Source organism: Chinchilla lanigera, unplaced genomic scaffold, assembly GCF_000276665.1.
Source record: "Chinchilla lanigera isolate Chin_1 unplaced genomic scaffold, ChiLan1.0 scaffold00011, whole genome shotgun sequence".
Lineage (NCBI taxonomy): Eukaryota > Metazoa > Chordata > Mammalia > Rodentia > Chinchillidae > Chinchilla > Chinchilla lanigera.
Window position 1 is genome coordinate 5,836,128 of NW_004955412.1, and position 26,975 is coordinate 5,863,102.

Sequence of the window (26,975 nt, forward strand, 5' to 3'; positions counted from 1 at the left end):
AACTCACGACCTTGCGCTTGCCAGGCAGGCGCTTTGCCGCTGAGCTAAATCCCCAGCCCCTGAAGTCATTCTTAATCAAGTGTGATTTTGTGTCCTGGGGAATATTTGGCAAGGCCTGGTGATAATTTTGGCTGTCACAACCAAAGCTGGGCAGTGCTATCCAAACCAGGGATACATTAAATAATCTACCTGGACAAGCCAGCCTAACAGAACGGGCTTACTCGTCTCAAAATAGCAGTATTGTCAAAATTAAGAAACACTAGTTTAAGCACTGTGATATGACATATTATAGTGTATACATTGTACACATAAGATGAAAAAATACCACCTGTCACTCATGGAAATTATCATGAACTCCAAAAGGAACTTGTGATCATGAAAATTTCCACAAATTAATGAAGAAAAAATTACATCAGGTAGAAAATAAAACATAAGAAAATATTCTCAGAGAATTGAAGACTTTTGGGCTAAGGTATAAGTGCATTTGTGTTGTATATTTTTACCTTATTTTATTATACTAAAAGGAATTAAAATTGAACCAAAAAGCCTAGCAAATAATCTCCCACTGCATCTGAAATGGATTTAAAATATAATTAAAAAAACTGACCTATGTTGTAAAAGAACAGCTGTGGTATATATTGGGACTAAGTCATAAAAATAGATAAACAGACCATGTCAATAGTCTGTAATCTGATCTTTGATAAGGAGGGCAAAACAATGAAGCTTACTGATATTATAGGCCAGATGATTAGATATTTAGCTGCACTATTGATCTTTATGTACCCAGTAGCTAACATGTACCTGGCACAAATCAAGGTTCAATAAATATTTGTTGGCTAAATAAGTAGGTGCCAGGAGATTGAGCAGGAAATACTGCATCAGCAGAGTTCATATTCTTTGAAATTTTCATTTCCTTTTACTATAGAGCTGTAACTAATTCATCAAACGAGACTAAGTTACTGATAAGCTCTTCCTGCCCTCTTGCAGCTCTTGTCCTTTGAATATTTTGGGGTCAAGATCAGGCAATACTCATTCTTTTATCCTGGGGTTTATCACGGTGCCTGGTGTATCCTGATACGTATTGTTGAAACTTTTTTTCCTCTTAGTACAAGGGATTGAACCCAGTCCCCCCAAGCATGTTAAGCACATGCTTTACCACTGAACTAAACCTTTGTTTAGTTCGACTTTCCAGCTAGCTAAGCTGGCCCAATTCATCTCTCCTTTCCAGGGGTGCCTTCCCCTCCTATCTCCTGGGCTAGCAAGACAATTCATTCCCGGCTGAATGCATGCCCCGCTTTTCTCTCCTCCTGAACCCCATTGTCTTTGACTTATCATTCTGTTTCCTGGAGTTTTCCTGTCATTCGATTTCCTACTTTTAGGAGAAAGGAATTTCTCCTAAAGAAGTATTTCTTTAGGAAGCATTTCTTTCTTTAAAGTATTTCTTTTGTAGAAGTATTTCTTTAGGAAGTATTTCTTTCTCTAAAGTATTTCTTTCTTAGAAGTATTTCTTTCTTTAAAGAAAGGAATTTCTCCTAAAGAAGTATTTCTTCTTTCTATTCTTTTGATGTCCTCTATTTAATTGCTGCTTACTCCACTAAGATCAGGCAATGAAGCACAAGGAAAGAAAGAAGAGAGGCTTCGAAACTTTTTGCGCTAGATGAGTGAGTCATTTAACTGTTTGAATACTGACTTTCTTTCTGTGGAATGAGAGAATGATGCCTTACACAATTGCTACCAATGATCGATTGACAATGAATATGAAAATGTTCTATAAAGTCTGGTCTATTCTTACAATTACTAGTAGATTCTTAAAATGTTTTTACTCTACAAATCTATTAATTGATGATGTGTAAAAATTTAAACATGGAGTTTGTGAATGTAGGTAAGCTTCCTTTTAAAGCTGTTTCGCTGGAAATTTTGAGGTGCATGATGTCATGAGACGTTGGCTGAGAGGCCGTCCACCTTTTGGTTTCACTAGTCAGGGCTGCATGTCTTAGAATGCTTCAGAAGGCAAGAAATCAACCATGCGTCATCCGCTTCACAGAACCCATGAAAAGTACAGCTCATAAAATTAAAAACCCTTGTGTAGACAGTTATATGAGTTAAAAATAGTCAAAGCTGTGCACCGTGTTCTTAAGAGAATTTACATTCATCTGAGGAGCCTCTCAGGATCCATATTAATAAGCCATAACCTGTGAAGATGTAAAAGGCCCCATTTTCACTCAAAAGGAGAGAGTTCAGAAGAAATGGACTAAATCAGAGATCTTAGTTTACTTGCTTTTATCTAAATTCCTCACAAATGTCTAAATACTTACCTGGTTTCAGTAAGTACAATGCCAGTTTTTGACTTTCAGTGAAGCAAACTTCTAGCCAGGAAAGATGCAGCCCCAGGGAAAGCAGGCAGGAGGAAGCTGCCCGGGCTTCCTTCAAGTCATGGGGAGCTGGAAACGCGACATTCAAATGCCCTAATCACAGTCGTTACTCATTTCACTGTCCCTCCTTCTTATAGCATTTCTTCTTTTTTATGGCTGCTTTTCATGTTCTCAAGCATGAACATTTCCATCTTTGAAATCCTTTTTTTTTTTGGTACCAAGAATTGAACTCATGACCTTGTGCTTGCCAGGTAGGTGCTTGTGCCGCTGAGCTACATCCCTGGCCCTGAAAGCCTTTTTGACCCTGCTGCCTCTTCCAGCTAACTTCCTGTACTAGTAACGAGGTTCTCCAGTGGCTCTCTAGTTACTGTTTTCAACTTTCAACTCTCAGGACTTGCCCTGACCCTCACTCTTCTGCTGCGGCCGCATTCCGTAGTTATCCTGGCCAAACAGTGTCTCCTTCAGTGCTCAGTCTGGTGGCCTCAGCATCATTTCCCTCTGTTGGTCATACACAACCAAAACGGAACAAACACCGAAAGTAAGATGACCCTTCCATCCCTGATTTATCGGGACTCTGCCACAGGGATTTCGTTTCTGATATCAAGCGGACTGAGGGTGACATTCCGCCTGGGAGCTATAGCAGTGCGGATTAATGAGCAAACGAGTGTTACGTGCTTAGCGTAACTCACAGCGCCTCACAGATAACCATGGAATGTCAGCTATTATTATTGTTGCTGTTATGACTAATTCTAGAACGCTGTCTCACTCTGGCCTCTACTCAATGCTTTTCCTCACTGCTGTCATTTCTGAGGCTCATTCCCTAGATGTCCTTGCTTTTTCTCTCTTCAGATCTGTTGTCCATATTCACATCTTTAACTGCTTCCTCCACATGGAAGAATCCAAGCCCACGAGACCTCTGGCTATCACGCCTGAGCTAGCTTATTTGTATGAAACCCGAGTAGAACCGTCATCACTTGAAATCTGACACATCTGACACTATGCCTTTGTGTCTAGAAAACCTTGTTGACTTTTCTGATATAAATAATGCTACTATAATTCTCTCAGCCATGCGGCTGTTTCCTTCTTTGACTCTTCTTTTCCATTGTTCTGGCCAAATGAGTGTCCTGCTTCTGCTTGTGAGTGGTCCAGAATGCCTCTTACCCTTATCCTTCTCTTCCATTCCTATCTGCATAACCCTTAGACATGCTTTTTCTTTGCATTAGAAGATCTATACTATCTTTTAAAATGTAACAATAATGCACTTATTTTTATAAAATAAACTTTGAGGAAAATAATACTTCATGTTGGTGGTGGTCCAGTTTGCCAGCAGAGTCTGAGGACAGCATGAAAATGCTTTTCCTACTAATTCAACTGTGTGACAGTCAAAAAGCGTACATCATTCAAGTTAAAACTCAGTGCTTAGCCGTTTGTTTCACAGCCATCAATGGTCCGTGTTGGTGATAAGATAAACTCTAGCTAGGAGTCAGAAGACCTGGCCTGTAGCGGATGTTCCCCAGCATCCAGAGACTGGGTCTAGTCGCCCTATCTTTAAAAGGTAGGGTTTGGACAAGATCAAATATTATGCTTGCTCCATTTGTAAAATCTTTCATTCTTTTAAAATCTGTATGTGATTGTGATATTCCTGACTTTATCCTTAAAAGTGTATTGGGTAAAACCCCAGCGAGGATGAAGGATGCAAGTATAATTTTTGGATGGTTGCAAACCCAGTCCTTTCTCTCTTCTCTCCCCTAGCGCGTTTGAATGTGCCGATACGCACTGTCCAGAGTGTTTAACAACCTCAGGGGGACTCCAAAAGGCGCCACGCCCCATCTTGCTTTGGACACAAACTGCGTTAGTGTTAACTCACAGCTTGAAATGCCCCATCCACAGATGCTGTTGGTGACGGGGAATTCCAGGCTGAAGAGTGGGAGAGAGCAGACACGAGCGCTTTCACAATCGAGGCTCCTTGGTTGCCATTGTAACTGTGCCTTGAAAGGATTCTTTGTTCTCTGTCCAGGCTGGGACTTTTGCTGGCAGCCAGGAGGGGACAGAGCTGTAGAGCCCTGGAATTCCAGCTCTGGACGGCACCTCGGGAAGTTACAGGGCAGGGGAGTTAGGAGCGCGGGCTCTGGGCTGTGACAGCATAGATGTGGACCCTGGCTCCAAACCTCACCATGTGCTCCCGACAGGTGCTTCTTTTTTCTGCACCTTACAAAGAGAGAATACTGTCTAATGCACAGGGGTACTTCCAGCATTGATAACAAGGTGTTTCGTGTAACAGGTACCAAACACACTGAGTCACTGTTATTATCAGACAACACCCTCATTTTACTGTCTGCGGTGAATTAGAGGCAAATCCAGTGCTGACCACTGTCCTCCTGTCCCTCTTCACAGCTCTTTGGAGTTATCTGCCCTAACACAGTAGCTCCTCACACTCTTAGCCAGCCACCTCCTCCTCTGCAGTGCCCCCCCCCCCGTCACTCATTTCTGGCTGCCTCTTATAGCTGCGTCTTTTCTATTCCTCTCTCACTTCAATATTCATAGTCAAGACCATGTTAAAAGACATCTCACCTTCAAATAATCATTAGCAATGGCTAAATGTTATTGTTTGATAGGTGTTTGCTTGGTTTTGCCTCTTAAAGGGCTATGATTGAATGAAATTGTGACAAATCTTTGAACTCACTGCCTTGTCTCTACTGCAACCACTGATATTCACCCAAGGAATAACCTACTCTCGGCGTGATGCTTAGTGCATTTCTTTATTGCTGAGCAAGTGCTGCGTGTGGCCTCAGCATCTGACAATGTCATCTTCTGGCGAAGCTAGTGCTTCTTAGCCTTGTGTCCCAAGCGCCTCCTGTCCTGCCCCTTACTTGCCTCCCTTGGGCCATTGGCTATCAATTCTGCTTGGTTTATTTTCAGAAAAGTAAAAGCTGCTAATACCAAGACGTAGTCACTCACGTTAGATGCAAACCAAAGCGGAGCCTGGAGCTCACAAGGGAGGGGACCTCATGCTTGCGTGTCAGAGCTAAGAACTACTTCAAGCCTTCTCTGACAGCGCAAACGCATTCCAGGCAAGTTGCTTCTATGAAGACATCTCCCCAGCAACAGCCAGTGCTATGAATGAGCAATCTCTGGCGTTGGCAACGAGCCTCCGTGACTAACCAGCTTTGTTTCAGAAATCTTCATCCTCCTGCTCTTACCTCCTCCGGTGCCCTTGTGATTTGCCACAGCAAGAATGTCCTGGATTACAGCTCCCTTCTTACTCCTGAATAAGCTTGCTATTTCTTTAGAGAGACTTTCTGTCTGTTATTGTAGGCTCACAAGAATAGTCAATAGAAATGACATCAATGCTAATAAGTCTTAAAAATTAAAAAAATCAGTAAGTATAAATAATAATAAGAAATCAGTTGGGTTCTCTAAATGCCCTAACTGGTCTCTAAGCTACCATGGTACAGTATATATATATATATATTTTTTCCGGTACCAGGAATCAAACTCACGACCTGTGCCGCTGAGCTAAATCCCCAGCCCCCAGTATATATATTTTTAATTCCCACTCCTCAAACAAGCAGCTGCCATTTACTGCACACTTCCATGTGTCTCTAATGCTGCTTGTCCAAGGCCGCCTCCTTGCTAAGAGGGGCCGGGATTCAAGCCCACTTCGTCTGAGAAGAAAGCCTGAGCTCCTGAACTCTGCTCTAATTTGCCTTTGAAAACTAAATACCTATCTGTTCTTAAAGATTTAGCTTACGATGACCCTAACTTTTAAAAATTGGAAACCATATAGATGTTCATAAATATGAGATTGGTTAAAAAAGTGATACTGTATTTACTCATTGCAATAATGTATAATGTATAAAAAATTAAAATTTATTTAAAATAAAATATTGTTGAGTGAAAAAATTTTATAAATCAATGAAACTGGTGAAATCTCTCTGTTTGAAATCCTTGTCGTTGCCTGTTGTTTACATTACCTATCTCTCGATTCAGAGAAAAGGCCTGGAGGGGGTACAACAGCACCCCCTCCATCAGTCTGTGCTATGGACTGAATGTCTGCATCCCCCCAGTTCATATGTTGAAGCTCTGACTCACATTTTGATGGTATGTAGAGATGGGCTTTGGGGAGATAATTAGGCTTAAATGAACTAATGAAGGCGAGGCGCTAGTGATGGAATTTAGTGCCCTTGTAAAAGAGACGCTGGAAAGCAGATTTGCTTTCTCTCCCCCCTCTCTCTGTGCTTAAAAGAAGTCACGTGAGAGTAGTGAGAAGTTAGCTGCCTACAGGAAACCAAAGGAAAAGGTCTCAGAGTGAAACCTATCTTGTAAGGCCATGGACCTTGGATTTCCAGAGGAGTGAGAAATTTCTCTCTAAGCTACCCAGTCTCGGGTATTCTGTCATGGCAGCTCAAGTATTTTGGGTGTAAGATTCTGTGCAAATTATGATTTCTTTTGAATATTTTGTTACTCTCTCTTTTTTTGAATGAACACAAATATTCTGGTAATAATAGCTAAAAGATCTATTTTCAAAAGAAATGTGAGATTTTCTGACAGCATCTCCTTTGTAAGGCTTCGCTGGATGTCCCCAGGTGCTTGCTCTCTGTTTTAATCTCACAGCTCTACCTTACGTAGTGTGTGTCACACTGTTGTGCAGTGCTTCTTGAGGGTCCTCTCTCATGCAGTCATGAGGCATGCAAAGGTAAAGTGGGTATCAATCCACTTTTATGTCTGTGGATACTGTGAGAGTGCTTGGTACCCAATACAGGCTCAGTGAACACTTTTCCAGTGAAAGGAAAAATGTCATATACACATATTCCTGAGCTTCTCTGTTCGTTCTGGTGTGGTTGAACTTTGTCTCCAGTAAAGGGAGAAATATAGGTGAGAGTTGCTGTTTTTCTTTTTCTCCTAAGAAGTGATTATAGTTCCCAGTGCCATGGAGACAACAGCCAGACTCCCTGAAAACCTAGAGTGTGGGGAGAAGGGACCTGTTTTCTCTATGCTGATAGCTGACAGGGGGAAAGCTGAGAGGGGGGAAAAGGAGGAGGTTAGTAAGAGTTCTTACCTTAGAATCATCCACTCACTTACCTATCCATCTGACCATCCATCCTTCCACCTTTCCATCTTGCCATCCAACAAACCATCCATCCGTCTATCCATCCTTCCATCCAACCATCCATCCATCCATCCATCCGTCTATCCATCCTTCCACCTCTCCATCCATCCATCCATCCATCCATCCATTTATCCATCCTTCCACCTCTCCATCCATCCATCCATCCATCCATCCATCCTTCCACCTCTCCATCCATCCATCATTCCATCCATCCATCTTTCCATCCACTCATCCATCCACCCATCCACCCATCCACCCATCCATCCATCCATTCATCCTTCCACCTCTCCATCCATCCATCCATCCATCCATCCATCCATCCATCCATCCATGCATCTTTCCATCTATCCCTCCCTCCATACATCCATCTTTCCATCCACCCATCCACCCATCCATCCATCCATCCATCCATCCATGCATCTTTCCACCTGTCCATCCATCCATCCTCCTATATGCTCAACTGTTCAGCCAGCATTCATCCATCAAATATTTATTGAGCACTTACTAAGTGCTCTTACTAACCACATAGTAGTAAACAAAGCAGATATCACATAACTTTGATTTGCTATCCTAGCTCAGCCACTTAACTGTCAGATTGGGAAATATGCTTGTTCTCTTTGAGCTACTTTCTTTCTCTGTAAATTGGAGATTCTAATCTCTACAGTGAAAAGGGTTAGAAGAAATACTGTACATGTGTGGAAAGAACCTAGCACAGCACCGAGGCCATACTAGGTGTTCCACAAACACTAGTTTTGGAAGTTCTACACCTTCCCAAAGACTCCGAAGCCTGCCCACACTACTGCCTCTAAAGACACCATTTCTGCGTGATCTTCAGACATGGCAGCAACAAGGACCTCTGGGGTGATGGTCTTCTGGACTGAGCTGAGGCCTGACAGTAGCTGCGGGCATGCTCGAGGCTTACCGATCCTTGAAGAGCAGAAGTTCCTTTCCTAGCATCGTCACAGCATCAAAGGATGAGCTGGCGTCGCAGACATCAGGGAAGGACGGCTTGTGGGGAGGAATGTGGGGAATGGTAGGTTTTCCCAGGAACGGTTTCCGGGGTCCTAGGATTCAAAATCTCTTGGTCAAAATCATACCAGGAGTTTAGAGTTTGTACACTTCTGCTCTGGAGACGTTCATACACATTCACTCTGTGTGTGATGTCGTAAAGACATGGCCGTCAATGACATGTCTTGGCTTCCCTAAGAGCTGAGTTGCGTGATTTGAGGCAAATATATTAACTTTTTAAAGTCTCAGCTTCATGAGAAGCTTCCTCAGCTGTAGAATGAAGATAGTAATCACAGGATTTACTTCCAAAGAGTGTTGCAAGAATTAAATAATGTCTGTAAAGCTTGGAACACAGTAAATGTTTAAAGAACTGTTGCTAATCTATTGTCGCTACTGCCTTCCTTGGTAGCTACAGGTTCTCTGAATTAGAAATGTACTGTAATTAAAATTTGTCCCTGAGCATTTCTTTGTAACGAAGTTATTTTTATCACAAAGATTGAACTTTCGTGTGCACTTCCTTACTTTTTCCCTACAGTCTTTGGCGTCCTGCGCTCTGCTGAACGCTTTTCTGAGGCCCTGAGGAGAGACTGAGTGGAGCTGCAGTGCGCAGGACGTTTGCGGTTTAAAGTTGTCTTCTGGTGGATCTGCTTGCGAAGCTGGGGCCCATTCCTCGTGGGAGCTGCTGGTGTTCGCATCTCCCCTGCATCTCTGCCGGCTGTAGAAGGAGCTGGGCCTGCCTTCACCGGTGTCTTTGGAAGACCCTAGCTCCTTGGTGAAGCTTGTGGCAGCCCGAGGTGAGAATCAGGGAAGGAATGAGGGAAGGGGAGGAGTCCAGGGCCTGATGAGGCGCAGAGATAGATTGAGACCGGGGCCCGGGGTCAGCAATGGGATGAGGGTCGGAGGTGAGGCTGTGGAAGGAGATGGGAAACTGGAACTGCGGTGAGGACCGGGAGTGGAAGGCGGTCAGCAGCGGGGGATGTTTCTGCACCCTGGCAACACAAAGCCGTATTTTTACCTTTCTCTTCCTCGTGTGTAAATGACCATGTCAAGCATGTGCTTTGGCTCCTGGTCTGGTGGTGCTGGCATCAGACAAGTGTATGCGCTAGTCCTTCTTGGTGGCCCATGAGAATTGTTCACTTTGAGTTCTGCTATGGGTGCTCTGAGGAGTTTGTAGAGTTGCCACATTCACAGCATTACCCTGTCCCTTAGGGTGCAGCAGAAGTGGCATCTAACCTCTCTGGAAATGGGAGCTCGCTACAGGCTTCTGTCTTCTGTGCCTTGGGCAACATCTGTCTGCAGATGTGTGCACCTCTTAGCTGGTTGGCCTGCAAATAGGCAGGAAGCCACTGGGAGATGTGGCTCTCCAGGCCCATGAGGCTGAGAGGGTGGGGAGAGGTTCTGACAAGCAGAGGCTGAAGAACCTGGTCTTCCAGGCCTGAGGGGAAGTCCCCCACATTTGTTTTGCCTTCTTGTTCATTAAAGAGAAACTGTCAACATACAAGGATATCTCTAGATCCCTTCTTATGTACTGTTTTGCCTGTTAGGAAAAGTGGATATAGAATTTCTAATAATCCTTTCTTATCTTTGGAAGAATGTTAACACTTGAGATAATGCGAATATCCTAGCATACTCAACTGCCTTTGACCCTCAGTTCTCTCAGTTATCGAATGAGGAGAACACTTCACACACTACAACCTTGTCACAAGGGTGGCAGGGGAGGATGCACGGGATCACGGTCCATGAAGTACAGATTATACGCACACCTGAGTGGTGAGTTATTATTATCACCAAGGCTATTTCTGGGAAGCTAAGGGCACTTATCTGCAAATGGGTAAACACGGTATAGTATATGAACTATAAAATATATCCATGTTCTTCCATTGTGTAACTTTTGACCTACTGGAAAAACAAATGATGAACGTTCTATGTCCAGTCAAGGCCAGAATGTTTTGGAGGAAAGATGCAAAATTTAGTTGCACATATTAGAAAAGAAAAAAGAAAGCAAAATCCATAACTGGTAAATAAGCTCTTCACAAAAAGACCTCAACGGGGCTGAGGTCTATAGTGTAATCTTTACCTATGCAGGTAACTCCTGGAAAAATGACCCTTCTTTCAGTTGGAGACTGAAAATCTGTCACTTTCAGGGTGAGGGGGTCAAAGAAGTATAGCTGTCATACCGTACAACGCCTGGATCCCTTTCACATCATCCTTAGGAAGGCGGAACCCATAGGGATTCTTGTACTTATACGTTGGGTACATCAGTGCCGAAGGGTCTGTGGAATGGGCCAGACCCAGGGCGTGGCCAAACTCATGAGCAGCAACGGTAAAGAGATTGAAACCTGAACAGTATGAGACAGAATGGCAGCATCAGCACAGGTTTTTGTTTTCTCTATCATCTGTCTGTACAGGAGAATTTATGTCCACATCATCTAGACTCTTCACAGTTTGTCAGGATATTCTGACGCTTAGTTTTGCTGACCTCAGTCTCTTTCTTTTCCCCCTGTTGGGGTTGGGGGAGATGCTTGACAGCTTGCTAGAGGAGGGTCTTGGAGCTAATGGGGCCAATGAAATCTGCAGTAGTCCATAAATTTGGACCACCAGCGCCTGTATGGTGTTCTGCTATCACAGCCTACTCCTTCTCATGCTCACGTTTCACACTGCGGATTTCCAGTGACCTGCATGTTATTCTGGAATCTTCATTCCCATCCCCATGCTGTTCCTCAGGATATACTGATTCGAAGCTTTTTGCCAACACTAGCAAGAAACAATGACTGCTACGTAATTGACAAAAAGGGAGCTATGTGTTGAGGAGGGGAAGGCCAGTTCTTGAGATCATATGTTATGAAACAGAGATCATGAGACAAGCCTACAGTATAATCTTGGGTGGGTCTTTTCCCTTATGGTGTGTTCCCCTGTGGATTTTTGGCTTACTTGTTTTTCCTAGCCAGCCTCCCTAGTTAAAGGGTGGCTTGGGACGTTGAACCTCAAGGTTCCATGATGGAGGCCCAGAAGAAGGTACAATATTTTCCAGGTTATGGTGAATTGTGCATATATACCATTCATCCCCAAAGTCCACTTCTCGGCATTGTCGAAATGCGTGTCTCCTCCCAGGCCTTCTCCAGGTGCAAACGCATGGGCTAGCGTCCCGCGAGGCCCATCAAATGGGTAGGAGTCCCCGTGATCTGCATGACAGGAAACGCAGACACGGTCAGCTCCTGACCTTTCAGAGGCACAGGGAATGGACACTGTGAATAGTGTTGATGCTTGAGTTTACTTTGGGTATTAGTGTTTTCTATAGTAAGAAGTTTCACTTATCAGTGAATGCCCATTGAGAAATAAGAAGGACTATCTTCTACTTCATTGACAGCATTAAAATTAGAAAGCATTGTTATTGGTTTTACCAGGACGCATAGCGCACTGTGGACTATAGATCTGCCGTGCATTACAAAATGAGAAAGGAAGAAAGAACAGATGGACTTTTGACGGTAACTGGTCCACTGACTGGAGTGTGAACCCGCTGGCAGGGCGGGCTCTCAGAATACAGCAGTAGTAAACCCAACAAGCCTGCGGTTTGTGGTTCTATCACCCAATATAATTCAATTCAAGGAAGTGTCAAAAAGAAAACAATCTCTGTAACTTTGGTATGCCCACATGTATAAAACTTACGCAAGTAATAAAGGAAAACCTTAACTTCTAAAATTTTACATACAGTGGTACCTCAGTTCACAAACTTAATTTATTCTATGATTTGGAAAAGTTGGCCACATTTGTGCTTGTGTGGGAAAGGTGGCCGCCTGGTGCAGAGTTTGCAGACAAAAACAAAATTTTGCGAACTGTTTGCAAACAAAGGCATTTATATCCTAGGTACTGCGGTATTTTTGTTTTACTATCTGTATTTTAATTAACAGCTCATAAACAGAAAGGAAGAAGGACAAAGTGAGTGATGTAGTACAGGCTACATTTCACAATTTTTCGGAGTGTTAGGGAGGACACCCAGTTTTATGAAAATTAAACAAAACAAAGTTCAGGTACACTATGTCTCAGGTCTGAGTCCAGTGCAGTTCAATCAGGCTGCCCAGTGGCCTTTGTGTTAGGGGACAGGGCACACCCTGAAAAATCAAGAGCGAGCCACGCAGTAATTCCACGTCCTCCACAGCTGCCCCGAGTCACACTCTCCTGCCCCTTTACCAAGTGGCCTTTGTCCCAGAAAGGAACAGAAACTTCAAGGGCTAGGTTACATTAGGGCAATTTCTAAAGGTCTTGGACTCAAGACTTGCTTGCTCTCTCTCCTAGCTCCTCAGGACGTTTTCCCACAGTGACATCATTAAAGTTAAGGTCGGTACCTGAAGTTTCAGGGACTCTTAGAAACATTGTGGAGTGGGAGAGGCAGCAGTTCTCATTTAACATAACCGTTCGGAAGCTGCGGAGAGCGGGGACCCCACGGGCCGCTTGGGCCTCCCTGACCTACTTCCCACCTGCCGTTTCTCTGAAAAGGGCTCAGAGCTCCGCACCATTCCCTGTGCGAACCTGCGCTGTCTTCCTTCCAGGACCAGTGAGGGGCTGGGAGAGGGCGCAAGTCGCAATCGAACTGCCACGCACCCCCGAGAGGTGGCCACTTTTCTACAGGGGAAGAGCTGCAGCGGCGTCTCTGTGGAATTTATTTCCCCCAGTGAGGACCCAAGGTCAGGGACTCCTGGCTAGTGTGAAAGAGGGAAATGGTGCTAGGAATGGCCGAGCTCAGGTGGCCTCCCAGCCCATGGGGTCAGTGAAACCCGACAGAATTTGGCCCCAGATGTGACAAAACCATACTGAAAGCTTGTTACGGTGAGTCAGTCCTAGCGAGTACGATGCTGACTAGAAGTTGTAAGAACTCCTCTCCTTGCGTTTCGAGGCCCGATGAAGATCACGAACTGGCCAAGGTCTTACCCCTGCGCCCCCAGCACTGAGTGAGGGAGGGCTGTGCTGACCGCTTGGATGAAAGGTGCGGAAGGAACAGGATGGGGACAGTGCTTTGCTTTAGTAGACAGAGCCTAAGAAGCACCAGTACCTCCGGTTTCAAAAGATACCATAATATCTGCTTCTCCTGAGTTCACTCTCACGAAGTTCAGGGGGACAGCGCTACTCCAGGCCCGCAGAGCCATCTCGATCGCTCTGTCCACCTCGGCGGGGCGCATGGACGCGGCGTATTTGGATATTCTGCGAAAAGAAGAGAAACACGTTTTCTTTCCAGTACGTGTTCCTAAATGAAGAAGGCAAACACTGTATCACAAAAGATAAAAAGTAAAAACCAAAAGACTGAGCATAAACCTGTAATTTAGACTTCCTTCCTTCCAAATGATCTCTACTTTTTTCATACATGTAGCTGCATGTTCAGCAATAAGACAAATTAAGAAGAGAAACGAGAGACCGTTGAGAGAATCCGGTACTAAGAAAGCCTGGCTTTCTTTGTTACTGCGCTGCCACTAATTTCAAAGGGTGGTACTTGGGAAATGTTACAGTTGGTAAGAAGTTTATCTTCCTAAAATGGCTTTAATCGAGAAGCCCTCTTTTTCCTCAAAAGGGACTGGAAGTTTTCAATTATTAAAAAATATAAATGTGTACTTTTGAGGTTTTACAAATTCTCATATGAGGGCTAGCAAGTTTCCCCCAGACCTGTTGGGGAACGTGGTGTGTTCTGAGAGAAAGAGGAAGTGCTAGTGTGGGAAAGCACGCTCGCTGGAGCTGAGAGAGGATTGAGCACTGCAGCAAGTTCCGGGGTGACCGTGACATTTGAAGGCAGAAAGATACAGTGCTTTTTGGATGTATGGGGGTGGAAGCAGAGGTGGTGATTCTCCTGGGGCTCCTGGTAGCGTGCCAAGAAGGGAGGGGGTTCCCCCAGGGTCCTTGGCCTGGGCTGCAATAACGGTGTAAATGAGAAACACAGTCTTCAGGAGCGGGCTTGGGGAGCAGACCCAAGCCTACTTTCTCTCTTTCTCCAGCTCCTACTCCATCCTTGCATGCAGCAAATGTTCGAGAAATGCTTGATAGATTAAAAATTAAAAGCTAGCTGTTTAGGGACTGCTCAGGGGCCTTCAGACCTCAGGACCTGTGATCACTGCCTGGGGAGTTGTGAAAAGTGCAGAAACACGCATTTTAGCATGCATTCTAAGTCATTCTGATGCAGAAGCCACAATTGCAACCGGGAACCAACAGTGGCAATGCCCAGGTCCGAAAAAGAAGGACCACGTCCCGCAGAGAGGATGGTAAACAGCTCAGTTCAGGATGGAAGAGAAGGAAGAAGGATCTCTTTAACCCTGGAGTTGGGCCCAAAAGGAGACCGCTGTAGAGTTAAAGGGGGAGATCAGGAAGACCCTTAAGGGGATTACTTAATGCTTCCCAGATACGTTTACTCTACTTTGCAATACAAACCTGTGACTTAACTGCTTTGCATAGTTAGTAGTGTGAAACTTCTTCACATTATAGATGAGTCAGCCACTCCTTTGAGCCGATTATGCATGTTGAGCTGGAAAAGATACAGTGGAGAATAGGACAGCACCAGAAAAAGCAGAGAAAGCAGACAGAATTCTGACCCGAGGTCTGTTGGTTGAAAAATGCAGTGGTAATCATTGCTAATATTCTTTGAAGACACATTCTGTGCTGAGCGTGGCTCTAAATAGTTGGAACATGTTATGTTACGCAGGTCTCAAACACCCCAGAAGTAGGGAATCACTGTCTTTATCATACAGAGTTGTGATTAGTCAGGATTTGAGTCCATCTCTGTCCGACTTCAAAGCTTATGCATGTAAGCACGGTGCTATTTTTTCTTTTAAAGTCGTCTGGGTTTTGTGAAGTTATTCTGAAACCCATGAGCTATGCAGATAGACCACTGAGGAGGCCTGTAGTGTCTTTTTTGGTGGGGAGGGGATAAGGGACTTGTTTGGGAGCCGTTAGTAGACGGACAGCATGGGAGTGCAGAGGGATTTGGGGTTGCTCAACTGACTGCAAAACGTTATGCTTCTCCAAAAGCTGTGTTACCTTGAACCAAGGTCCTTGTTGCTATATTCAGGCCTAAAATTCTAGGGCACAGTTTATGAGAACTATGCAAAGACTCCATGGACTTACATACATTTTTCTTGTCTCAAGTTTGACATTCCTGAATGACTTCCGTTCAATTCGTGGGGTATTTTCTCCTTCCTAGCTCTTAGATTCTTTTGTTCAGAGCGCCACCTTATGGCTTTACAAGTGCACAGCAGGTAACAAATGGTTAAGACCAAGTGCTTTGGCTTCCAGGCTGGTTGCTCATACGAGTACTACAACGATTTGCCAGTTCTGCTGGGGACAGTTCTCCTGATTGGTATGGTTTTCTGATTTCCGCGTTGTAAATATTCTCACTAGGGCTAATTTCAAGCTACGGACTTGTCACCCTTGACCACAGCCTTGAGAAAGGTCAGCAGGCACGCACCTCCGTGTGGCATCTCCACCATATAGATAAGGCTGATGCACACAGAGGTGCGAATATAGGTAATCTACGTAATGATACAGGTAAAATGTGGCAAAGGAGAAAGTGATATGCTTTGATTACTTTTGCTTTGAAGTATAATTTATTTGTAAATGTACATAATTTAATAATGGCCTATCCTAGCAACCAGCTCCCAGCAGTCATAGAAATTCAACAACTGGCTCCAACATGGTTGACATTTTAGAGACTGGCTCCTGTGAGTGGTGAAGCTCCAGATACAGCACACCAATGCTTAGACGAGTGCAAAGAGCCCAACCCTTTCTCATCCCCACATGTTGTCGTGAGGTGCTCGTCCTAACGATACAGTCTGACTCTGAGCGGGCCTGAGATTCCGCTGTGTGCAGGCAAAGTCCAAACTCCCTAAGGTCGTGTCCTTCCGGCCGCCTCCTCAGCCTCATTTCCTGCCCTCGTCTCCTCCCTGCCCTGTGCACAGTGGTTCCGGGGCACTGGTTGGACACCTGTGGCCCAACAGGACAGGCGTTCCAGTCTCCCCTGTGTGCTTGGTCTACTGTTCTACTCGGAAACCGCTAACATCTGCCAGACCTGGAGCACAACTGTGAACAGAGGTCACTTTTCCTTCCCAAACCTCATCCACCTGGAATGAGCAGGGCGGCACTGCCGGCATCGTCCCGTCCCCTCAGGCCACCCTCAGGCTGAGCCGTGCGCACTGCGGTGATGCAGCCCTCAGTTGGATCAGCATTTGGGTCAGTCCTTGCTGGCCCCAGAGATGGGTCCAGGCTGCTGGGGATGGGATTTCTGCCCTCGACACCCAGAGCATAAGGAGCAAGGACGGAGGCTCCTGTCGGGTGTAGCCAGCCTGTTGGTCTAAACAGGAGGAAGGAGGGCGGGGAGTGCCCAGGAAGGAGGTAGGGGACCGGAACTGCTACTTTCCCTTCAGATCAGCTCCTGATGTCACTGACCAATCCCTGGTAACTTGAAGCCCCCCACCTGCCTCCGTGCTATCAGGGTTCTCCGCTCAGACCTGTATTCCTCTTTTCCTTCAGAGTGGCAACCGTCTCTCTGCATGTCTGTCTTCCCTAAAGGACCGTGAGCTCCCTGAGGTCTATTCACCTTATAGCCCCAAAATTGAATGCCTAGGGTGGATAATAAATCATCAGTAAATGCTTTCTGGAATCAATGAAAAAATAATTTATTAATGTGTGAGTTTTATTTTTCTTATTGAACAGATTATTTTCAAGAAAAATCGATACTGTTATTTATCCTACATTAGACTACTTTTCTTTAGATATTTATATATTGTTTATAACTGAAAAAATGGTCCGTAATGGCCTGTCATTAAGAGAATCCTGAGATTTTATTTTCAAGTGAATCATCCATTGTTATTATCAAGTAGACCTACAGAGTTCTTATTTTTTTTTTATGGTTATGGGGGGTCATGAGCTTTCTACAGATCAGAGGGAAATATTGAGAGAAAGAGAGAGACAGAGAGAGACAGAGAGAGAAAGATAGAGAGAGATAGAGACAGACAGAGAGACAGAGAGATTGAGGTCTCTCTGAACCTGGAATACTGTATCTCATTACCTGTATGTTAAAGTATTTTTTTCCCATTTGGGTTCACCTGGGAAGAGGCGATAATTTGCCATATCAGGAACTCCACAGCGAGGCATCTTGATCACGTCCATCGTGTTCTGGTCCAACTTCCCAGTGACTTGGAGGCCAAGGAATGCCTGCAGCTCCTTAATCTTCTTCACCATGGAATTGCCTCCTCTTGACACCATCTCACCAACCTGGTGCCCTCCTCTCTTTGTGTAATACTTGTCAAGATATGCCTGAAATGGAGAGGCAGGCTGACAGGTCTGCGGCGTGGACTCTCGCACAAGTAAGATGCGGGACAATCTTCTTGATATAAAAACAGTGTGCAGAGTATATTCTTACTTTTGAAATAAATTAGACATTTTGCACAGATATAGCTTACACCTATCCTAAGTTATTAATGATTATCTTTGAGTAGTGGGGCTCTTGGGTTACTTTTTCTCTTGTCCACTTGCATTTTATAGTTTGTATCCTATAATAAATCTAACAAATATACATTATTGCTCCCTCTTTAAAATAAAGTAAGAAGAACAATGATATGAACATTTTTTTCTATGGACCAAATATTTATCATTGATCTTTAGCCAGTTTGCAAGATGAGAGCTTCTGGTTGCTTTGGTAAACAGCATTTTACTATTTTCATCATGTTAATGTAAAATCAGTGTGTTTTTAACCCTCAGAGGTGTTGTACACCACCTTTCAGGTCAGCCGAGGCTCTGCACCGGTTAGGTGTGTGGGGGATGAGCTTTTCCCATGGGACAAGTTTCCGACAGGGGGCTCTTCAGACCTCACAGAAAACACTCATCCGTAAATCACAAGGTTTAATTTGCACGTACACACTGGAAACCCCTCTACAGGTTGTTCAGAAGCACCTTTTTATGACTCGGGGCCAGGGTCAAGGAAAAGTAAGTGAGGTAGGGCCGTGCAGATGCAGGACTGAGGCCTGCCTGGGGCCCAGGAAGTTGACTTATTTCAGGAAAATAACCAAAGAACAGCTAAAGATTTATATATATGTTTTAATGTATATAATTCCTAACTTACATAGTCTAGAGCTGCTTAGTTATTAGACATAAATGATTTATTTTCTTATATACTAAATATAAATTATTGGCATTGTTGACTTGGATTCTATGTAAACATATAAAAGTAAAAATTGGAAGAGACTTAATATCTTACAACAGGATATTGTTAGGCACATTATGATACATTTATGTGATACAAGAGTACGACTCTCCTAAGCTTATCTTTTTGTATATTGCAAAGTGAATATTTAATGGCATGGAAAATATTCTCAATGTAATGGCAATACACTCAGAAAAGCCGAGGAGAAGTCTCTATAGTGACTGTAATCACAGTTTCATAAGCTAACCAAATACTCTCCACAGGAAATACTGAAGGGAAATGTATATAAATATTACTACTGGTTACTGCTGGGTGGTGAAGTTATAGGCGATGACTAAGTTTTTACCTTCTCCTACCTCTCAGAGTTTTCGACAGTGGTGGTGGGCCGTTAACGCTGAGGAAAGCAGGAAGGGGGAGGCCTTGTTTGTGTGGAGAGGACACCGTGTCCTCTCACGCCCTGCACTTTGTGGGAGGCGCTCACTTTCTTGGCGGCCGTCCTTTAAAAGTCCTGGGTGAGATGAGAGCCACCAGGAGTGGGGGAGAGGCCGCGCGGAGCGCTCAGGCCCTGGCACCTGGACGCAGTGCTCAGGCACGTGTGTGAGACAGCCCCATTTCTAGTCTGCTTAGCTCACCGTAGGCAGTCACCCCAAGTCTTTTTTGCAAGGTGAGGTGGATTTGCGGGATGGTTCCTGTTTGTGGAAGTGGATGCTGTGATAATGCAATGCGTGTGGTGATGTCCAGATTATGCGCCTCAGAGCTTACGTTCCGTGGATCAGATAAGATGTTCTATATTCATACAGTTTTAATTTCAAATATTTTGTTCTCCTGTTAGATTATGTGCTACATGCTATATGCTAATTACTTTATCACAAAATATGGTCAGCTAAGGGAAGATGCTTGTGACAAATTAAGCAAAAACATGCTTTTTTGCTATTATTACAGGAAAGTGATATAAATTCAAAAGCTGGAACTCTAGTAAAGGTAAATGGGGAGGTCACCGGGAGCTCAGTAATCAGAATAAACAGTGGATTAGTGCAAATTTCACAAAGCCAGAATCAATGAAAAAAATGGTTTTTCCAAACAAAAAGTTTAAAGCTCAAACGAAAATCTCAAAATTTTAAATGAAAGCAAGACCCAACCCGCTTTAGCCAAATTCTAACCCTAAATAGGAAAGTGTTTTGGAAGGCATAGACTGAGCGTGATTATCTCTTTATATTTTTTCTCTTGATTTTTCAAGTACTGCAGTTTGTTGTTGCTTTTGTGGAGCTGGGGATGGACCCCAAGGCCTCGCACATGCCAGCAGTATGTGTCACATGGAGCACTTAGCTCTTCGTGATGGAACTAGAGAATTTAAGGAGATTATACAGTTTTAATAATTTTCCTGCTTGAATCTATAATTTTCTTTTCTTTTTTTGTTTTTTTTCTGGTACCAGGAATTGAACTCACGATCTTGCACTTGCCAGGCAGGCACTGTGCCTCTGAGCTAAGCCCCCAGACCCTTGAATCTATAATTTTCATAATTCTTTTAAAGAATGCACATGATGTTAGACTTATAGTTCAAAATATTGAAGGCTGGTTATAGTGGATGAAATTCAAACAGAAATTTTTAATGAAGTAAAAATACAACTAGCAACATTCCTACCTAAAAAGAATACAAAGGAATCGCTCCTACCTGTTACTCCCACAAGAGGTGGGGCTTATGCTAGTAAAGCGTCCATCACATTGCATTGTACACCCCGATTTCCTCTGATTTCTAGTTACCGTCCCCCACTCAGTTGCGTGCTTCCTCCTCCAGGGGACCACGACCGGTTTGCAGACCCAGACCCCGCGCCTGCCCCGGTTCCGGGCTCCGAGCAGATGCCCAGGTGATGCCTGAACTCCTTTTCTTTAGGCAAAGTGTGAAGGCGTGCTTCTTGGAAGAGTCAAGCTCCCGAGACCCAAAAATCCGGGGAAATTTCTTGCCGGAGTTGTCGGCAAGGTTCCAGCAGATTGTTCAGCGTCAAGATGTCCCAGAGGCGCTCAGAGGTGCACGTGGAGCTGCGTCCACCCTTCGCATCTCAGCACTTGCGCGCTGATGGCTCCTGGCTCAGGGTTGGCGCCCGGTCCAAGACTTCGGGACCCACCAGCTTCGCCCCCTGTGCCCGCCCCTTCTCCGCTCCCCCGCTGTGTACGCCGCAGGGTTTTAGGGTTGATTAGAAAGTGGTTCTTTCTTCCACTTCTTTTCCAATGTTTGACACTAATGGAGGCCCGGAGGGGTCTGTCCCTGCAAGCCCCTCTCCCACCTCCTCACCTGTGCACCTTAGTGTCCTTTAACACATCCCTCCTGAGAACTAGGAGTCCGAGCTCGTGTGTGTGCGCTCTAAGACAAGCTGAGGTTTAGAGTATGTTTATTCAACATTTCTTTTCCTTTCTGTCTAAAGCACAGAAATGGGTTTGTGAAAACTTTTGATGCTCTCTGAAAACTCTAGTTTTCAGGCTGGAAAACTCTAGCTCTGGTCAGGCTGGGTCACTCACAGCCTTGGGCAGTTCTTTTAGTTTCTTTGTTTTTAGCTTTCTTGTCTATAAATAACACCAGAGTGAGGCCCCAGGGAGGTTCCTCCATGTGAAAATGCTTTTAAATGTATCAAAAGACTTTAAGTTCTCTTTTATTTATTAATGCCACTTCTGGAAACCTACCTTGAAAAAAAAATCCCTTTATAGTAACCTGATGTACAAAGATGCCCATAGAAATATTATTCAAATGGAAATGATCTATTTTCTATAAAAATGGATAAATTATAACTCACTTATATTCTGGAATACCTCTGCCTCGAAGAAGATGTTTATGAAAATAGTACAAATAATCAAAAAATTTCTGATGACAGTAATCAGAAGAAAAGTACGAACCAATTCTTAAAGACAATAACAGTAAGAAATCTTTATCACAGAAAATAATGGTAGTAAAGACACCTGAACTTAAGCATTTGCATTTGGAAAGTTTTATTTTTTATTTATGGATTTATAGTAATGTGGTAAATGAAAATTCATTTTTAGAGACAATTTTAAAACCTTGCTTTAAATGTCATAATGTTATATTGGTTCTATCAGATGGTCCCTGACGTATGGTGGTTTACTTTATGCATTTTTTTTTTTTTACTTTGTGAAGGTAGGAAAATGATTTCTTTTCAGTAGAAACATCGAATTTTGATCTCAAGAGCTGCAAACTGCGGTACCACACGGTTCTGCCACTGGGCGGCAGCAGCGAGCCACAGTGCCCAGCCAGCCCCGCAGCCACAAGGTCAGCAACGCAAAGCTCTAGGCTCTGCGCTGCTAAGCAAGGACGTGCGCTGGGTTCGGTGTGTCCAACGCATTTTTGACCTACAATGTTTGAACCACCGTGAAATTAGCAGGACGTACCTCCATCATAAATCAGGGAGCACCTGTACTAATTTGTTGAAACAAACAACCTGGAACAAACCCTGGCTTAGGAGAATAAGCCTTTTATCACGCCATCACTTTCACAGTCCTTATGCGAATTGGTAAATCTACTTGAAGGATGCAAGCGAACATTAAACAAACCAACTAAGAACCTGTGTGTATTTCCAAGGGTAGATGTTTATTTCCCTGAGATTTGGAGGGGAGGTGTCTGGTGTTTCCAGGAACAAGGAGCTGTTTGTTCTCTCGCCCGGTGACCTGGGGAGAAGAGAGCGGGTGGAAGGTCTCACCCAAGCCAGGCCGCCCCTCCCCGCAGCACCCACTGGCCCGCTCTGCCTGGGCTCCTCCGACGCCCCTTCCCGGGGGCTCTCAGCTGCAGCCCCGGCCCGCGGGGGGACGGCACTCCGGGGTCCTCGAAGCCAGGGCTGCTGCGCTTGGTGTTTCTTCTGCCTCACTGCGGTCTCCACGTCTTCACCGGCAGCTCTTTGATTCCGTTCAGGTCCATCACAAACGTTGCTTCTTCCCGGAGGCCTTGCTGGACTTCTGCCCACCCATCCCAGTCGCGGTTAATGTTTTCCAGCGTCACATCACTCTCTGAAAGTCGATCAACTTGTTCATCTCTTTCCCCACCGTCCGGTCCACTCTGTCGTCTCCACGTGCGCGCCAGGAACGCAGGGACGGGCTTTGTGCACAGACGTTTCTCTACCGCATGTCACCCGGTAGACAGTAAATGAGTGAACGCTGCCTGCTTTCCTTTGTGATTTCAGAAAGCTCTGCTGTCAGTTCACACGCGGCCTGGCGTCTGCCTGAACACTGGCCTAGAACCAGGGGCTCCCAACACCTCAGATCTGCTCTGCCCTCACAGCACGGCCCTGCTAGCAGGGGTCGCAGACCTCCGCAGCTTCTGAACCAGAGTGGCATGAGCGGGTGCGGGGTTACATCTGGGGAGAAAGGACTCAAAGCTAGGTGGTACCAATAAAGCACACTCTCCAGTGGATCTCAGCGTGCTGGGTTGCTTTGAATTTAGCTCAACTACACGTGGCTTCCTCTCAGAGAAAGTCCAGCTTCACACACGCCTGTCCTGGGCATCGGCGGTCGCACTGAGCTTCCTTGTGTATAGTCAAGGTGATGTTTAGGCACAGGCTTTCCGGAGAACTGACCAACTGGAATGGATGAGGGAGGCAGGCGGTGGGGCGGGTCAGTGCACGCGAGTGCAGGCCAGTCCGCGGTGCCCCGCTGGGTCAAGCTGCCCGCAGGCGCAGGCCGGAGCGGAAGCCCTAAGGGGAGCTGTAGCTGTAGCTGTGCTGTGGTTTTGACAGGCTCCTCAGAAGCCCATGTGAAGGGTCTCCACACCCCTTTCACGAATGCTGGGAATTCTCTCATTAAAAATCCATTTCTTTAAAGTTAAGGAGTGAAAAAAAAAAAACCACTGGGAATCACTTCGAGTCATGTAAACTTTACAAAAAATTCCAGTGTGAATTATTTGTATCATCCTGATTTATTAGTCATGCAACACATGCACCTAAGGCACCAGACACCAACCTTATATGTTACCGTCACCTGGACTTCAGGAAACTTACCAACATGATTTCAAAATAATCGCACATCTTTGCTCATTTTCTCATTATACCCTTTTAGGGTTCCTACATCAGGAGGGGGAGGGGGAGTCGGGCAAAGACTCACAAACCTGTGCGAGGTGGAAGTTGTTCCTCCAGGTCCTGGGGGTGGCTGCGAGTAGGGGTGCTGCAGAGGAGAACTTCAGAGCTGTGACAAGGAGCACGGCAAGGCCAGACGCAGGGAGCGCCTTCATCTCCTCTGTATCTCGGTAATTATAGCAGCCCGGGGGACGCAGACGGTGCACATTTGCACTTCGACCCTGAGCTCCTTTTATAGAGTCAGCCAGGTCTGGGTCCTCCGAGCAAGGATGATTCATGTCTCAAATGGTAATTATACAGCCCGTTCTCTCCCTGATGACGGGGTAACATGACCATACACGGGAATCAGGGCAAGCTTCTTTCTTTGCGATTTACCAAATCATAAAAGGAGAGAAGTAGTTATTTTTATGAAGTTTGTTAGCTACTTACACAAATTGGGGGGAGCTTGATAGATTTGAACCCAACTCAACCGAAACCTTTGATTAACTTCAATTGGGGGGACCTTTTCCATTCTCATTGCAGAAGAGGCAAATGATTAGAGTACAATTGAATGAGAATATAATCGAGTACTATAACCCAGCAGTTCCCCACATTCAGCCCAGTCACCTGTGTCTTCTGCGTCCACTTTGACATTTCTCAGGAATAGATGCTGCGGATGATGATGGCTCACAGACACCAGCTCCTGCCACGTCAAGGTGCCCTGGCGTTCTGCAGTGCTGACATAGGTTGGAAAGTGAACCGGTAGTTGTTGGAAAGCTTTTGAATGAGTTAAAACAGGAGTTACACTTTAGCTAATGCTGAACAGAACTCCCCATTCTTTATGCACTCTGGTTAATGGGAAAATGAAAATAGGATAAGCAAGGATAATACCAATAATTCACACTGAGATTTTTGCAGAGATCCCATGACTCAGAGTGATTCCAACTGTGTTTTCCTGAGCTGCCAATGAGATGGTTTTTGATCCAAAGACAGCACAGAGAAATCGTGTTTATGGCCGGAAAAGCACTTTGGAGTTAGAGAAACAGATTAAGTTTTAAAATACTTCCTAGACTTTGGTCAAATTATTTAGCCTCTGGGAGGATTAGTTTTTTGAACTCTGCGCTGACAGTGCTGCTCGGTGCAGCCGTCTCAGCTTGATGGCCAGCAGGGTGTACAGCGTGGTGTCTGCTAGTACCGCTCGGCATCCGGTATTCCTGGGTTCTGCAGAAATGGCTGAAACCGAGATGAAGTTATTCTTGTGCCATCCAGACAAACTCAGAACCGGGAAAGTACAAGGGATGCGAACTCAGGTTCTGCCTGCTGAAGTGCAAGAATTATCTTAGGGATTAAAAAAAAGCCCGCCAGAAAGTCCTTCACACTATCTATGCCTTGCACACTGCAGACATATGCACGGATTTCTTTATTTTCATTTATGTTAAATAATTTAATATTACAACTTTTCAGACGAGATGCTGTCCCAGGAGAAGCTCCACTGATGAACCGATGCCAACTCCTGCCTCTGGTCAGCGAGACCAGTGGACATTGAAACCAAGGAACGTACGAGAATTTCTCCCTTTTGCAGATAAAAGCTTTCTTATCTTCTTGGGATGTACGGGGCCCCTGTGGCTTGTCTCAGGATGCCTGCTGGGTTAAAATCCTATGCTCATTCCCAGGTACGTTCTCTATACTTGGGGACATTCTTCCTCTGGTATTTCATTTTGGCTTTGAGGGTTGAAATCCTAACCATGAGAACTGTGTATGATTTTGAACAGGTTGATTACTCTCTTTAAACTGTGCTACTTTCATCTTTAAAATTCTAGCTTCTGGGAAGCTGAGACAGGAGAGTAAGTTTGAACTCAGCCTGGGTATTTTAGCAAATCTGTGAGAATTTTTCTCAAAACAAACAAACAAATGGTTAGGGTTGTAGCTCAGTGCAAAGGCTCTGGCTTCAATCCTCAGTACCTTCCCCCTACCCCTCCAAAAGGAAAAATATGGAGAAGAAATCATATCATAGCAAAGCTTCTAGGAAGGCACTCAGTAGATATTGCCTCTTATGAAACAATGTTCCGTGTTTTGGTGTCCAGCACATGGTTGGCTATTATTTGAATCAATGCTTTTGAATGGATTAATGGATGAGTACACCAGTGATTCTCGTGGTTTGCGGATCAGCAGCAGCACCAACACCTTGGCACTGGTAGCAGATTCAGATTCTCAGGATGCATGAGGCTCCCTGAATCAGAAATTCTGAGAACAAGGCCCATTGGTCAGAGGCTTAACGAGCTCTCCATGCAGCTCTACAGCATGCTATAGAAGGAAAACCACTGAATTAGTTAAACAAACACAGTCATGGAATGCGAGGTAAAATAAGAAGTCTAAAGAGTTCCGAGGACACCACAGCACAGAGAGTGTTCAGTACATTCTCGCCGCTTGGGGCCTTGCTTCTCCGTGGAAATATAACCTAGTTTTTGAAAATTATTGGTGAAATCTGTTGCAAATAATTTATGAACCATGGAAGTCCATAAATGATTTACCTTCACATTTAGATGAGAGTCAAGGTTGTTCATACAGCCACCTCTCCTCCCTCTCTGCCTCTTTGTGTCCTGCTACATTTTCCTGCATGGCCGAGAGATGGGTTGGAGCGGGTCTGTGGGGTCCAGTGAACACCAGCAGGTACTCAGCAGCATGTTACCCAGGCGGACAGCGTATCTGTTACATACTGAGAGATGCATTAAATGTGTGTCTCAGAGGGAAAAAAACCACACAGTTCTATAGATTTATCCAGCTAAATCACAAGCCCCTCAAAGATTATATTAATAAAGTTAACCAAGTTTATTTCATGAACGGACGGATGCATAAACATATAATTTTTCTTTTTCGGTCTCAGTAAAGGAGAAGATCACAATAATCTTTCAAAATGTTTTATGCTTTTTGTCCTCTGCTGTCCAACTACCGTCTCTTCATAGAAGCTGGCAAAACCGGGCAAGGACTGAATCCTTGACACGTTCGATTGTTCATCTTGTCATCTGGTCTATTCTCTGTCACAGTTCATCCCACTGGCCCCGTGCAAGGGCAGGCAGGGCGGAGGGTGTTGGGGTGAGAGGAATGATGGTGTGAAATTCTGAGGTCAATAAAGAGAAGACATTCTTACTTCTGGGGTTCTAAAGAGTATCAGCAGTTCTGCATTAGGAGCAGAGTAAATGGAGTACAATCTAGATACGTCTAGTTCCAGTAGCCGCTATTCTAATGCACAAAAGTAGTTCTTA

General features: G+C 44.7%; 1 protein-coding gene across 2 annotated transcripts in view; it reads right to left on the reverse strand.

Moving 5' to 3' along the window:
• Positions 1 to 26,975, reverse strand: part of Mmp20 (matrix metallopeptidase 20) — a 53,567-nt gene that overhangs the window by 20,678 nt on the left and 5,914 nt on the right. Inside the window, exons 1-8 of one of the 2 annotated variants that reach the window (XM_013511099.1) lie at positions 26,244 to 26,607; positions 24,340 to 24,489; positions 23,766 to 24,095; positions 17,531 to 17,778; positions 13,538 to 13,686; positions 11,547 to 11,672; positions 10,668 to 10,829; positions 8,405 to 8,546 (exon numbers count right to left, since the gene is read on the reverse strand). In XM_013511099.1, the coding sequence (XP_013366553.1) occupies positions 8,405 to 8,546; positions 10,668 to 10,829; positions 11,547 to 11,672; positions 13,538 to 13,686; positions 17,531 to 17,778; positions 23,766 to 24,011 (1,073 nt within the window). In that variant the 5' untranslated portion in view covers positions 24,012 to 24,095; positions 24,340 to 24,489; positions 26,244 to 26,607. Of the gene's footprint in view, positions 1 to 8,404; positions 8,547 to 10,667; positions 10,830 to 11,546; positions 11,673 to 13,537; positions 13,687 to 17,530; positions 17,779 to 23,765; positions 24,490 to 26,243; positions 26,608 to 26,975 lie in introns of those variants that run through there. The other variant, XM_005377979.2, reaches the window with a different exon arrangement.